The 15,960-nt window shown below is 43.3% G+C and overlaps 1 protein-coding gene across 2 annotated transcripts in view; it reads left to right on the top strand.

Annotated features, from left to right (window-relative positions):
* The first annotated feature begins 4,516 nt into the window (after window positions 1-4,516).
* LOC138851408 (uncharacterized) overlaps window positions 4,517-15,960 on the top strand; it is an 89,845-nt gene continuing 78,401 nt past the window's right edge. For both annotated transcript variants that reach the window (XM_070080499.1, XM_070080500.1), the window contains exon 1: window positions 4,517-7,460. In XM_070080499.1, coding sequence (XP_069936600.1) covers window positions 5,080-7,460 — 2,381 coding nt within the window. In that variant the 5' untranslated portion in view covers window positions 4,517-5,079. The remainder of the gene's footprint in view (window positions 7,461-15,960) is intronic.

Raw genomic sequence — 15,960 nt, 5'->3', positions numbered from 1 at the left:
CCAGACTGGCAGTGAAGCAGTCTGCTCCCTGATCTAGCCCTGACTACCAGACTGGCAGTGAAGCAGTCTGCTCCCTGATCTAGCCCTGACTACCAGACTGGCAGTGAAGCAGTCTGCTCCCTGATCTAGCCCTGACTACCAGACTGGCAGTGAAGCAGTCTGCTCCCTGATCTAGCCCTGACTACCAGACTGGCAGTGAAGCAGTCTGCTCCCTGATCTAGCCCTGACTACCAGACTGGCAGTGAAGCAGTCTGCTCCCTGATCTAGCCCTGACTACCAGACTGGCAGTGAAGCAGTCTGCTCCCTGATCTAGCCCTGACTACCAGACTGGCAGTGAAGCAGTCTGCTCCCTGATCTAGCCCTGACTACCAGACTGGCAGTGAAGCAGTCTGCTCCCTGATCTAGCCCTGACTACCAGACTGGCAGTGAAGCAGTCTGCTCCCTGATCTAGCCCTGACTACCAGACTGGCAGTGAAGCAGTCTGCTCCCTGATCTAGCCCTGACTACCAGACTGGCAGTGAAGCAGTCTGCTCCCTGATCTAGCCCTGACTACCAGACTGGCAGTGAAGCAGTCTGCTCCCTGATCTAGCCCTGACTACCAGACTGGCAGTGAAGCAGTCTGCTCCCTGATCTAGCCCTGACTACCAGACTGGCAGTGAAGCAGTCTGCTCCCTGATCTAGCCCTGACTACCAGACTGGCAGTGAAGCAGTCTGCTCCCTGATCTAGCCCTGACTACCAGACTGGCAGTGAAGCAGTCTGCTCCCTGATCTAGCCCTGACTACCAGACTGGCAGTGAAGCAGTCTGCTCCCTGATCTAGCCCTGACTACCAGACTGGCAGTGAAGCAGTCTGCTCCCTGATCTAGCCCTGACTACCAGACTGGCAGTGAAGCAGTCTGCTCCCTGATCTAGCCCTGACTACCAGACTGGCAGTGAAGCAGTCTGCTCCCTGATCTAGCCCTGACTACCAGACTGGCAGTGAAGCAGTCTGCTCCCTGATCTAGCCCTGACTACCAGACTGGCAGTGAAGCAGTCTGCTCCCTGATCTAGCCCTGACTACCAGACTGGCAGTGAAGCAGTCTGCTCCCTGATCTAGCCCTGACTACCAGACTGGCAGTGAAGCAGTCTGCTCCCTGATCTAGCCCTGACTACCAGACTGGCAGTGAAGCAGTCTGCTCCCTGATCTAGCCCTGACTACCAGACTGGCAGTGAAGCAGTCTGCTCCCTGATCTAGCCCTGACTACCAGACTGGCAGTGAAGCAGTCTGCTCCCTGATCTAGCCCTGACTACCAGACTGGCAGTGAAGCAGTCTGCTCCCTGATCTAGCCCTGACTACCAGACTGGCAGTGAAGCAGTCTGCTCCCTGACCTAGCCCTGACTACCAGACTGGCAGTGAAGCAGTCTGCTCCCTGATCTAGCCCTGACTACCAGACTGGCAGTGAAGCAGTCTGCTCCCTGATCTAGCCCTGACTACCAGACTGGCAGTGAAGCAGTCTGCTCCCTGATCTAGCCCTGACTACTTTGTCTTGTTGAGGTGAAGACTTTGTCTTGTTGAGGTGAAGACTTTGTCTTGTTGAGGTGAAGACTTTGTCTTGTTGAGGTGAAGACTTTGTCTTGTTGAGGTGAAGACTTTGTCTTGTTGAGGTGAAGACTTTGTCTTGTTGAGGTGAAGACTTTGTCTTGTTGAGGTGAAGAATTTGTCTTGTTGAGGTGAAGACTTTGTCTTGTTGAGGTGAAGACTTTGTCTTGTTGAGGTGAAGACTTTGTCTTGTTGAGGTGAAGACTTTGTCTTGTTGAGGTGAAGACTTTGTCTTGTTGAGGTGAAGACTTTGTCTTGTTGAGGTGAAGACTTTGTCTTGTTGAGGTGAAGACTTTGTCTTGTTGAGGTGAAGACTTTGTCTTGTTGAGGTGAAGACTTTGTCTTGTTGAGGTGAAGACTTTGTCTTGTTGAGGTGAAGACTTTGTCTTGTTGAGGTGAAGACTTTGTCTTGTTGAGGTGAAGACTTTGTCTTGTTGAGGTGAAGACTTTGTCTTGTTGAGGTGAAGACTTTGTCTTGTTGAGGTGAAGACTTTGTCTTGTTGAGGTGAAGACTTTGTCTTGTTGAGGTGAAGACTTTGTCTTGTTGAGGTGAAGACTTTGTCTTGTTGAGGTGAAGACTTTGTCTTGTTGAGGTAAAGACTTTGTCTTGTTGAGGTGAAGACTTTGTCTTGTTGAGGTGAAGACTTTGTCTTGTTGAGGTGAAGACTTTGTCTTGTTGAGGTGAAGACTTTGTCTTGTTGAGGTGAAGACTTTGTCTTGTTGAGGTGAAGACTTTGTCTTGTTGAGGTGAAGACTTTGTCTTGTTGAGGTGAAGACTTTGTCTTGTTGAGGTGAAGACTTTGTCTTGTTGAGGTGAAGACTTTGTCTTGTTGAGGTGAAGACTTTGTCTTGTTGAGGTGAAGACTTTGTCTTGTTGAGGTGAAGACTTTGTCTTGTTGAGGTGAAGACTTTGTCTTGTTGAGGTGAAGACTTTGTCTTGTTGAGGTGAAGACTTTGTCTTGTTGAGGTGAAGACTTTGTCTTGTTGAGGTGAAGACTTTGTCTTGTTGAGGTGAAGACTTTGTCTTGTTGAGGTGAAGACTTTGTCTTGTTTAGGTGAAGACTTTGTCTTGTTGAGGTGAAGACTTTGTCTTGTTGAGGTGAAGACTTCGATGTTGGTGAAGACTTAAGTTGTAAAGTGTTAAAGATTAATCTTCATTGTTAATGTGATATTTGCATATGATTTAACTTTATACATATTTTTTGTAAATTCATTACTTATAGTTTACTTAGAATAAAATTATTTTACATACAATATTAAGCTATAATTTTATGTAAGAAAAGAAGACAAAAGTATTGTATTCAAGTACTTTAAATTTAAACATAATAAGATTTTAATATTATTGGATTGAGTTTCCTAGTAGAAATACTCATAGACTCTAAAAATGTATTAAACTAGCTTTTGGTTCAATACTGTGTTGCCTGAGAGGTAATATTCGTAATAGGCCAAATTCTGAAGTTTTTCCAATGAATAAAAATACCCCTAAATCCCTTACAACACCCATGTTGTACAGGTTCCCCATGTTGCACAAGTTCCCCATGTTGTACAGGTTCCCCATGTTGCACAAGTTCCCCATGTTGTACAAGTTCCCCATGTTGTACAAGTTCCCCATGTTGCACAAGTTCCCCATGTTGTACAGGTTCCCCATGTTGCACAAGTTCCCCATGTTGTACAAGTTCCCCATGTTGTACAAGTTCCCCATGTTGCACAAGTTCCCCATGTTGTACAGGTTCCCCATGTTGCACAAGTTCCCCATGTTGTACAAGTTCCCCATGTTGTACAAGTTCCCCATGTTGCACAAGTTCCCAATGTGTAAGTTCCCCATGATGTACAAGTTCCCATGTTGTACAAGTTCCCCATGTTGTACAAGTTCCCCATGTTGTACAAGTTCCCAATGTGTAAGTTCCCCATGATGTACAAGTTCTCAGTGTTATACAAGTTCCCACGATGTACAAGTTCCACATGTTATGCAAGTTCCCCATGTTGTACAAGTTCCCCATGTTGTACAAGTTCCCCATGTTGTACAAGTTCCCCATGTTGTACAAGTTCCCCATGTTGTATAAGTTCCCCATGTTGTGCAAGTTCCTCATGTTATACAAGTTCCCCATGTTGTACAAGTTCCCCAAGTTGTACAAGTTCCCCATGTTGTACAAGTTCCCCATGGTGTACAAGTTCCCCATGTTGTGCAAGTTCCTCATGTTATACAAGTTCCCCATGTTGTACAAGTTCCCCAAGTTGTACAAGTTCCCCATGTTGTACAAGTTCCCCATGGTGTACAAGTTCCCCATGTTGTGCAAGTTCCTCATGTTATACAAGTTCCCCATGTTGTACAAGTTCCCCAAGTTGTACAAGTTCCCCGTGTTATTCAAGTTCCCCATGTTGTAAAAATTCCCCAAGTTCCCCATGTCATACAAGGTCCCCATGTACAAGTTCTCCATGTTGTACAAATTCGTCTTTTTATGCAGGCTCCCCATGTTGTACATCTTCCCTATGTTGTACAAATTCCCTATGTTGTGTAAGTTACCCATGTTATGCAAACTCCCTCATGTTGTACAAGTTCCCCATGTTGTTTAAGTTTCCTATGTTGTATAAGTGACCCATGTTGTGCAACTTAATCATGTTGTGTAAGTTCACCATGTTGTACAAGGTTGGTTGTAGGCGCGAGTTATCTATGATATTGTGGGTTACTTTTACTTCCACAAATATTTCATTCTGTCACTTATAATATTTTACATTGTTTATGTTGTCTTATTTCTCTGCAGTTTTGTGCATTACTTTGAATATTACACATTTTCATCTAATTATTTGCAATATAATACGTTCTTCTTTATATCACTTGTCATGTTATAAATGTTTTATTTTGTCATTTAAAATATTAATCATGTTTTTTATTTTCACATGAAATATTATATTTCATTCAAATCTTTTACTTTTTCAGTTGTAATTGTGTTCTGAAGAAATATTATGGACAGTCTCACCATGGACTTCGTTACCAGCTCAAACTTCAACAGCATTAAATGGTAAATCAGCCATAATGTCTGCAGAAGAGTCAGGAACTTTTTTGCAATATTTTCTGCAGACGTATGAGGAACTCCGTCTCTGTCAGCAACAATTTTTGCAAAAATATCAGTAGCTCGATGAGCAACATTAATTTCAGGAGCAACAAAAGAGCCTTCAGCACCATTATCTGCTGAAGCGACAGGAACTTCATCAGCACCATTATCTGCTGAAGCGACAGGAACTTCATCAGCACCATTATCTGCTGAAGCGACAGGAACTTCATCAGCACCATTATCTGCTGAAGCATCTTGAGCTCCTTTAGTGGCATTATGTGCACAAACCTGAAACTCTGTGTGCTGCATTATTTACTGAAACATCAGGAGTTCTTTCAGCAGTATTATTTACTGAAGCAATAAATCTCCACGAGCAGCATTATTTTCAGAAGCAACTGGAGCTCCGTCGTGGACAAAATTATATCAGAAGTGTTTCATGTAATGTGCCATGGCTTTAATATCTAAAGAGGATAATAATGTATGCAGGCTCTTTAAAGCTATGAATCTGTGTGGCAGTCAAGTACTGTATAAAATATTCTGCTGGGGAACCCCGGGTAAACCTTGTAATATGAGGCTGGATGAATACTTAAATAACTTGCCTCAAACATCATCAGCAAACTACTTAAGTCTTTCAAGAAAATACAGAACGTTTTACAAAAGGCAAATGAAATTAATTGATTCTAGTCCAGATGGAACAAAGTTTGATATGCCTTTGCTTGTTCTGAGTATCAAACTAGCCTGTGAGAATGTAGCTCATTTGGATGATCCAAAATGGATCATTCCCAGTGTGGAAATGGAGTATTACATCACTGCTGTAAAGAACATTAGGAACGACATTCTTCATAATCACTCTGCAATTCCTGATGAAGAGTTTTTTCGTATCATAAGAAAACTTCGTGAGGCATTAACTGGATGTCTCAGAAGATCAGGAGAGCGGTATGGGCGAGACGAGGCTGAAGTGGACATGGAAATCAATCAGATGAATAATAACCTGGACCTCATCATAAGTGAAATACTCGGAGAGGAAGACATAATAAGGTATTCTAGTGATGATATAAGAAGGATTGTCATTAATGATAGTTGTTATGAACTGAAGAAGTTTTTCCAAAATATAATTTATATCAACCCAGTGTCTTTTTTCAGTACTGACCTTCCACTTAAAGTAGACAATATTTTTGTCGATATTGAAGTTAGACAAGGTAAACGGAGAGGTGAAGGTGAACATATAGATTATAGAGATCTTCTCAGCCTTGTTCAGACACAAAATCGTGATTCCTGTGCACCACCTAAAATACTTGTACTTGAAGGTATGGCAGGGAGTGGAAAGACTACTCTACTGAAGCTACTAACACAGGAATGGTCAGAGGGTGGTCAAAGAGCAATTAAAGATTTAGTCAATTACGAACTCCTCTTGTGGGTACAGTGTGGAGACTCAACCAGAAAGTCCTACCAGGATCTCCTAGACTGCCTAATACCAGATGTTTCATCAAAATTCAGGAATCTTCTGCCTAGAATAATAAAACTCTGTAAGGTCCTAATACTCATTGATGGATTGGATGAACTGAATAACAATTCTAGAGAATTAGTCAAAAGTCTTTTACAAGAATTCCGGAACTGTACTTGTTTAACTTTTATGTGTACCTCAAGACCTGAAACAGTCGAAATGTTCATGATGATGATCCCTGAAGAATATGAAGTAACATATGCTGAATTACTTGGCATAAAAAAAAAATATTTGGAGGAATTTGTGCGTCTGACTCACCAAGAGATAACTCGCCACACGATGAGTAACAGAAACACTGAAAAATTAGTAAATAAGATCAAGTTATTTGAAGATCTTCAAGAACACTTAAGATTGCCAAGTAATTTAACATATTTTGTTTACTCCTGGGACCAACGTCCAGATGACGTAAACACAATGACCATCACTAAAACAGAACTCTACCAGGAAATACATCGTCTACGTCACAGAAAGTTATTAAATAGATTGAAAAATAAAGATATAAGTGAAAATCACCTAGAGGAGAAGGTTCAAATAATTTTAAGGATGTTATACAAGATATCACTGGAGAGCCTCTCGCGTCATCAGCTCACCCTTGATGAAGCAGCAGAAGAACAACTGATATCTGCTTGTAATGCATATGATTTACCTTACAATGAGATACTTTCTGCATTCATGAGTTTGAAGCCAATTAGGACGTGGCAAGGTGTCGAGGAGCGGTACTCAGCACCTCACCAGGGAATTCATGACTACTTCAGTGCTCTCCATATTGTGATGACACTCAAGGACCATTTACAGTCTTCTGCACTGCATGTCAGCATAGAGGAAATGTTAAAACAGAGTGTCAGGACAACCATGGTAAACATGGCCAAGTATAACAATGTTCTTGTGCATGTGGCCGGGCTGCTTCCCGTCTTACTTGGTAAGGTGCCTGTAGCCACCACGCAGGAAATTGTCCGTCTTGTGCGTGAGGCTAATATGAACCTATCTGACGCTTGCAATGTGGACCAGTGGTTGCACCTTATTGAGAACACCAAATGCAATAAAAATATCACTAGGGAAATAGCTCGTTTCATCAATACTGAAAAGCCGATTTGCATCAAAGAGAACCAGATGTTGTGTTGCAAAGCTCTTTTTCCTCACCTCGAACCATCTGAGGTGCACATTGATGTCATGAGTGAACCTGATGATGTGTCCGACCTGCTTCACCTGCTGGATGTTCTCACCTCGTACAATCATCACTGCATAGGACTGGCCCTGCACCACCATTATCTTCATGATGATGCAGTCACCACGTCCGACAAGATCCTGCAACGTGTACAGCCTAAGTGAGTTGTTCGTGTTATTCATTTTTCTTATATTTATGTGAAGTATTTAATCTGTATGTGTGAATCAGCACAAGAACTAGTGGAAACTCGATCCTCCGTCTGCTGGTTATTAGATGGGCATGCTACTCTCGCAGTCAGTCAGATTAAGTGAAGAAGCTATTGATGTTTATGTTAACGGTGTTAACTAACATGTTTATTGTTTTGATTATTTATTATTGTTCTTAATGTAATTGGTGTTGACATTGTTGGTGTTGATGTTGTTGGTGTTGGTTGTTGGTGTTGATGTTGATGTTGATGTTGTTGATGTTGATGTTGTTGGTGTTGACGTTGTTGGTGTTGATGTTGTTAGTGTTGATGTTGTTGATGTTGTTGGTATTGATGTTGTTGATGTTGATGCTGCTGGCGTTGATGTTGTTGGCAGTATAAATAGACCAGATGACAGGGATGGGACAAGAGAGGTAGAAGGAAAGGAAGTATAGAGGTAGCAGTGGTAGAGGAGTCAGTCAAACGGCTAAGAAAGAGAAGCAGTGCAGGGAAGCTATGGGGCGGGTGACATGTGTGGAGCAGAATAATAGTCGAGAAAATATGGAGAAAGAATGATAAATAGGTTAAGCTTATAGAAAAATAATTTTACAATCTGGCAACATTATTGGTGTACGTCTCAATGTCGTACGATACTTCTACAACGAATTATACTCATTATAATATTTAGAGTGACGTCACTACCTGTATCATATGTACTCACGTGCAGTGAATTTTGAGTTTTTTTTTTTTAAATAATTTCTATTATTTTTTTAATTATTTCTATTATTATTCTTTCTAATATAATAATTGACGAGCTATTATGTAGTAGGAGAGCCAATCAGAAGCCTTCTGAGACAAGTACTGACTCGTTTTGGCAAGATCTGCGGCAAAGTTGCTCATCGAACTAAAGTTTATTTACATATCACAATTTAAGGCATAATATAAATAACACAGAAGCATAATAAGTGCTCCAGGATTAACAAAAAATGACATAATATGCCGGTCTGGGAGTGGTCAGGCAGTTTAGTTTAATATGTTTATTATGCACCCCATACCCATCCTGTGGGCGGTAGTCACCACATACCCATCCTGTGGGTGGTAGTCACCACATACCCATCCTGTGGGCGGTAGTCACCACATACCCATCCTGTGGGCGGTAGTCACCACATACCCATCCTGTGGGCGGTAGTCACCACATACCCATCCTGTGGGCGGTAGTCACCACATACCCATCCTGTGGGCGGTAGTCACCACATACCCATCCTGTGGGCGGTAGTCACCACATACCCATCCTGTGGGCGGTACTCAAAAGATTACAAAGGTACATAATGGGTCCAGGGACTGGACTCCAAAGTTATGATAGCTGAACTAGTTACAAAGGTAATGAACTCCAGGTAGATCTGGTCACAATCATGGTAAGTTACAAAGGTAATGAATCAGCCTCACTCCTATACATAGTTATAGTCATGAACAAATTGCAAAGTAATGAGCCACTGACACGTCCACACCTGGTCACAATTGTAATGAATTATAAATACAAATATTAAGTGGGTCATATACCCACACGAGCGCGCACGCGCACACATACACATACGAGGGTGCACGCACAGACATATGCACACGAGCGTACAAACACATGCATATACACAAGCACGCACACCCACATGCACGCACACACACACCCACACACACACACCCACACACACACACACACACCCACACCCACCCACACACACACACACACACACACACACTCCCACACACACACACAGAAACAATGGGAAGACCAGAACGAGCCCCTGGTTTACCCGACGGTGTAAGGAGGCAAAAACAAAGTGCAATAGAGAATGGAAAAAGTACAGAAGGCAGAGAACACACGAAAATAGGGAGATCAGTCGCAGAGCCAGGAACGAGTACGCAAAGGTAAGGAGGGAGGCCCAGCGACAGTATGAAAATGACATAGCATCGAAAATCAAGACTGACCCGAAACTGTTGTATAGCTACATCAGGAGGAAGACAACAGTCAAAGACCAGGAGGACTCACAGGTAAGGACCCACTAGGGGCGAGGGGCAAGTGGGGACAGCTCGAAGAATAGTCGGTGAGAGGAATGTCTTGAGCCGAAGAGAGAAGAGTCAGGACAAAAAACAGGAGAACACTCAGTCGTCCGGCTGGCAAGCTATCTGCATCTTGCATTCTTGATGTTGATTGGCGGCTGGCAGAAGCTGGAGGCGTGGTCATGGGAGGCTAGCTTCTTGACTGGTCAGGTGTCGTTAAAGTGTGAATCAGGAGTTACATCATTTCTTCAGTGTTGGAGGCATTCCTTATGTTGTGCAGTTGTTGGGAGGAAACGATGAGTAGTCTTGTAATCTTGGGTCGAAATGCTGGGTCGGCTTGTAACTGGTCAAAGATCATCTTGAGTGCTGTGAAGGAGCAGTGGGTTCCTTTACGATTTGTAAACTTGACTGTTCTGTCGAGTAATTTCTCGTACAAAGTGTCGACATTCATGGTGGGTTCTTGGTCAGGAGTCGTATAAAAAGTTGTCTTTCCAGTGCAGGTGTTGATCTCGGTGTTGGTCTTCTGTATTAATACGTCGAGTGATGACTGGTGAGGTTTTTGTTGGTGGTTGCAGCATTGAAGGTTCATTCAATGTTGGTGTCTCCGCTACAGAGTGTATAGAAGACTGTGGTGGAATCGTGGCTTCTGATTGGTCCATTTGTGTAGTGGTGAGTGGAGGCGAATGAATGATATTTGCGCCGACACGGCGAGCCAATCGACGAATAGGAGGCGTGGTGCTGTCTTGGATGTTATCAGGTGAATGTTGATTGGAGGATTCAAAAGAGGATGCGTGGTCGTTATCAATTATTAATTCCTTCAAGTCATCTGGCGCTTCAAAACTGACGATCTTCAGGATTATTTTCAAAATCTCAGCTGATGGTGGACTTGCAGGGAAGTTAAATGATGGCATGTTGTTAAGTGCAAGAAGTTCATTAATAGTCGTGTTGAAAGAGTCAGGTTTTGCAGCATTTTGCATGTGAGCAAACATCATGCAGTAATAGAATTTGGTAGAGATATCATCAGGTGGAGGTTGGGTAGTGAGAGATGGTGGAGACGACTGTTGAGTGGCTTGTAGAATCTTGGATGTTGTTGATTGAATCTTGGCAATTGCAGCGTATGTAGGAGAGGTTCCAGATGACTTCTTTGTCTCTTCCTTCAGTTTCTTAGAGAGGATATCCTTACGCACTGGACATTTGGCTGCAAGAGTATGGTGGTCACTCTTACAGTTGATGCAAGTGGGAGCAGCAGTGGAAGTGCAAGAACGAAAATCGTGACCTGCAGACCCACAGGTGGAACATATCTTCTTATTCTTCACGTGGCAGTCGGCAGTAGAGTGACTGTACGAGTAACATGTCCAGCAAGGTGTTATGTACGTGAAGCGTTCAGATTCAATCTGCCGAGGGTTGATGTAGTAGTAAGAGATGGCCAGGCCATAAGACAGTGCTCTGATCGCCATGGTAAGGTCTAGGAATGTGACCTTGAGCATTGAGGAAGCGTTGGGGATCTTCACAACAGAGTCAATCTTGGTCCAGGTGTTGAGGTCCTCAAGTGATGACTTAATTTCCTGGATGGACATGTTCGTGATCAGCCTGTCAAGACGTTTTATAAACACTGAACGTTTTGCAAGCATGTATGGTGACGTGGAGATGGTAAAGCCCCGGTCTTCTAAGGTCTTCATGGCAGTAGGTGTAAGCACTTTGTCAGCTTCAGCATCATCGAGTAAAGTGACGATGAAAGCTGCTTTCAGTGACGTAATCTTGGAGAACTTTGCGTGAAGACTAGTGTTGAGAGAAGCTGCAAGCTCAAGCTTCGTGGCGTCATCGACGACAGCAGACTTGGGCTTAATTCTCACACGATGAGACATCGTGGAGATGGTAGAGGTTCCCCTCCCCAACGGGGATCGTAGGGACACTGTGCAAGACTCAAGAAATCGTAATGACACGATTGCAAATAAACCATACCCCCGGCCGGGATTGAACCCGCGGTCATAGAGTCTCAAAACTCCAGCCCGTCGCGTTAGCCACTAAGGAGAGCTGCTATGACCTGCCAGGGCGAGAATCAACAACAGAATCTGACATGTATTGTGTACAAAGTCATGGAGAAGATTATCAGGAGGAGAGTGGTCGAACACCTGGAATGGAACAAGATTATAAATGAAAACCAGCATGGGTTCATGGAAGGCAAATCTTGTATCACAAACCTCCTGGAGTTTTATAACAAGGTAACAGAAGAAAGACACGATTGAGAGGGGTGGGTTGATTGCGTTTTCCTAGACTGCATGAAGGCCTTTGACACAGTTCCCCACAAGGAGGCCTGGTCACAGACCGGGCCGCGGGGGCGTTGACCCCCGAAACTCTCTCCAGGTAAACTCCAGGTCTCCAGAGATTAGTGCAGAAGTTGGAGGATCAGGTGCATGTAACAGGGAGGGCACTGCAGTGGATCAGGGAATACCTGACAGGGAGGCAACAACGAGTCATGGTATGTGAAGAGGCATCACAGTTGGCGCCTGTGACGAGCGGGGTCCCACAGAGGTCAGTTCTAGGGCCAGTGCTATTTTTGATATATGCGAACGACATGATGGAAGGAATAGACTCTGAAGTGTCCCTATTCGCAGATGATGTGAAGTTGATGAGAAGAATTAAATCGGATGAGGATGAAGCAGGACTGCAAAGAGACCTGGACAGGCTGGACATGTGGTTCAGAAACTGGCTTCTCGAATTCAATCCTGCCAAATGCAAAGTCATGAAGATTGGGGAGGGACAAAGAAGACCGCAGACAGATTATATGCTAGGTGGACAAAGACTGCAGACCTCACTCAGGGAGAAAGACCTCGGGGTGACCATAACTCCGAGCATGTCACCAGAGGCACACATCAGCCAAATAACTGCTGCAGCATACGGGCGCCTGGCAAACCTGAGAATAGCGTTCCAATACCTAAATAAGGAATCGTTCTAGACACTGTACACTGTGTATGTTAGGCCCATACTGGAGTATGCAGCACCAACCTGGAACCCACACCTGGTCAAGCACGTCAAAAAGTTAGAGAAAGTACAAAGGTTAGCAACAAGGCTAGTCCCAGAGCTCAGGGGAATGTCGTATGAGGAAAAGTTGAAGGAAATCGGGCTGACGACACTGGAGGACAGAAGGGTCAGGGGAGACATGATAATGACATACAAGATACTGCGGGGAATAGATAAGGTGGACAGAGATAGGATGTTCCAGAGAGGGGACACAGGAACAAGGGGTCACAACTGGAAGCTGAAGACTCAGACGAGTCACAGAGACGTTAGGAAGTATTTCTTCAGTCATACAGTCGTCAGGAAGTGGAATAGCCTAGCAAGTGAAGTAGTGGAGGCAGGAACCATACATAGTTTTAAGAAGAGGTATGATAAAGCTCAGGAAGCAGAGAGAGAGAGAGGACCCAGTAGCAATCAGTGAAGAGGCGGGGCCAGGAGCTGAGTATCGACCCCTGCAACCACAATTAGGTGAGTACAATTAGGTGTGTACACCCACACCCACACACACACCCACACACATACCCACACACACACACACACACACACACACACACACACACACACACACACACACACACACACACACACACACACACACACACACACACACTCACACACACACACACTCACACACACACACACACACACACACACACACTCACACACACACACACACACACACACACACACACACACACACACACACACACACATACACACACACACACACGGTAATGCATTATTTACAGCTAGCAAAGTAGGGTATTTCTCCAGAATGGTCTGTAATATACCAATGTAGGTAAAATACTTTGCCATATCTTGAACATTTCTGAGTGAGTTGTTTCTAAATTCATTAATTTGATCACACTCCAGTACATAATGACGCAAGGTGTGACAATAGTCCATCTGGCAAAGTTTACATTTCGTTTGGTCTACATCTGGTGGTGGTGATTTAACCTGCCATAGATACTTGTAACCCAGTCGGAGCCGGGCAGTAGTGACATCCAAGAGTCTGCTTATCTTGTTGGATGCACCATAGACATGTGGCTCCTCCTGCATCATGGAATTATGATAGATGGACTGACTTGTGTCAGTCTCCCTAAGTCTTAAGTTATTAAAGTTCATTTGAAATTCTTTTCGTATTATTGTTCTCAAACTGCTAACTGACAACCCAAGATTGTAATCTACCCTCTCTTTGAAAGCATATAGCTTAGCCAGTTTATCAGTTCTATCATGCATCTGAAGACCAATGTGAGATGGAATCCACAGCATGTGCACTCTGACTCCACTGTCCACAATCCTACCATACCTGTGTCTGGCTTCTGACACAAGCATGCCACAATTTATGCTTAATGAGTTGAGAGCATTTATGGATGACAGAGAATCAGTTACAATTAAAGTGTCAACCTTAGATACATGGACGCATTTGAGTACAAGGAGTATGGCAAACAGTTCTGTTTGAAGGGTAGAGGCCAAGTTATTGTTGCGTGCTCCAATTTCTTTATGAGAGCATCACTCTGTATGACAACAGCAGCACTACCAGCTGCACCAGTGGACTGGTGAACAGAACCATAAACGTAAATAATTTGTGAAAGAGTGTTCTGTGTGACTAAGTTATCAATACAGCTTAAGGCATCATGTTTGGCTTCAAGACGAAGCTTTGGTTGTGATTTAAGAAGAGTTTTGGGAGGAAATGGAGGAATGGTGGTTTGGAATGGGGTAATATCCCATGGAGCAGGGAAATGTCTCTGTTGTCTAACTTTACATAGATCATGTAGCTGGTTCATGCGGAGGACGGTTCCAGTTTTTTCGATCCATCTGGAAGGATGTTCACCAGTGCTGAGGAAAGTTTGGAGGGCTTCTGTGCAGGGATTTGAATGGGTTAACCTAAGCATATTGACCCCAATAATGATATTTCTTTCAGTAACACGATCTCTAATGCTTGGAATATTAAGTTCTTTCTGCATATTTAAAATTCTTGCAGTTTTTCCAGCCGTCCAAGCTTCCAGTCAGACACGAGTGCAAGTAGTGGCGCCGCATAGTCAACCAATGATCTAATATGAGCAAGATACATCATCTTCACAATTTTAACATTAGCTCCACACCTGGGATGAAAACCTGCCACAACTCTAAGTGTTCTCAGCCTTTCTTTGTATTGGCGACAAAGTAGTGTCGGGCAGAGGGAAGTTTTTACCTCCTTTGTCCCACTGGGGACTGTAACATTAGAGAAAACGGACTGTAGCAAGGGCTAACTATACAAGATCACTCGGATCGTATGCAAAAAAAACTGAAAAAAGAAAACTCAATTGGGTGCTTTTTCGCTGAATATCGTGGAAGCAAGTTATTGACTTACTTCATACCGTATTACTGTTAATATTGAATGGACTGAAAGGACTTTCATAGCGAAGGCACAACAATGAATGTTTTACAAGCTGGCAATGAGACTTTTGAAATATCCCAAATATGTTTTTATTTGTGGAGGAAACAGGCCGATATTTTGCTAAATAACAAAGACTTGCCAACTATATTTTTGGGGGGATGAAGATAAAGTAGATTACAGTATTTCCCACCACCCAAAATTCGGATTAGCCAAAGAGGGAAGGAATATAATGGACCAAACGCCCAAAGTAGAAGAAAGAAAACCCATAGATGAAAAAGGAAAAAAAGAAAAAGGAGAAGAGGTAGGAGGAGAAAAAAGAATCAAGTTAAGTCACGGGCGTTCTGAAGTTAGAAGCATTAGACACTGTAATGGGAAAGGAAGGCATCTACAGAGACAAAGCCAGGACTAAGATTCATACAAGGAAGTTGTGTATAAGGGAGGATTCAACCAGACGGTAACTGTGAAAGTTGGAAGTAGGGAAGACAGTTTTAGCAGAAGACTAGTCAATAGGATGGCTGTGATCTCTGACGTGACAGAATGAGCATTGTTGGTGTCGGAAAGCCTAACACTATTTTTGTACTCTTTGAGTCTGTCAGAAAGAGAACGTCCAGTTTCTCCAAAGTACTGAAGAGGACAAGAGTAACATTAAATAGAGTAGACACCAGGAACATCTATAGTGGGAGGAGAGATATAAACTAGACTGATACAAAGAATGTTAGTCTGGCGAAAAGTTTGATGTCTAAGGAACTGTTAGAGTTGAGATTAGAAAGACTGGAAATATAGGGAAGTCAGAGAACAGGAGTGTAGAGTAGAGAGTTTGGGAGAGAAGAAAGTCCTTTTTAGCACTTAAAAAGGCAGAGTTTATGAAATGGGAAGGGTAGCCAAGACGAGAGAATGAATTACAAGGAGTGGAAATTTCCGACTCAAGGAACTGAAGATCAATAATGCGGAGGGCACGGAAAAAGAGAGAAATAAGAACACTTTTCTTGACAGAGGAAGCATGATAAGAAAAGCAGTGAATGT

Source organism: Cherax quadricarinatus, unplaced genomic scaffold (genome assembly GCF_038502225.1).
Source record: "Cherax quadricarinatus isolate ZL_2023a unplaced genomic scaffold, ASM3850222v1 Contig535, whole genome shotgun sequence".
In the NCBI taxonomy this organism is placed as follows: Eukaryota; Metazoa; Arthropoda; class Malacostraca; order Decapoda; family Parastacidae; genus Cherax; species Cherax quadricarinatus.
This window is presented reverse-complemented; position numbering and strand designations above follow the sequence as displayed.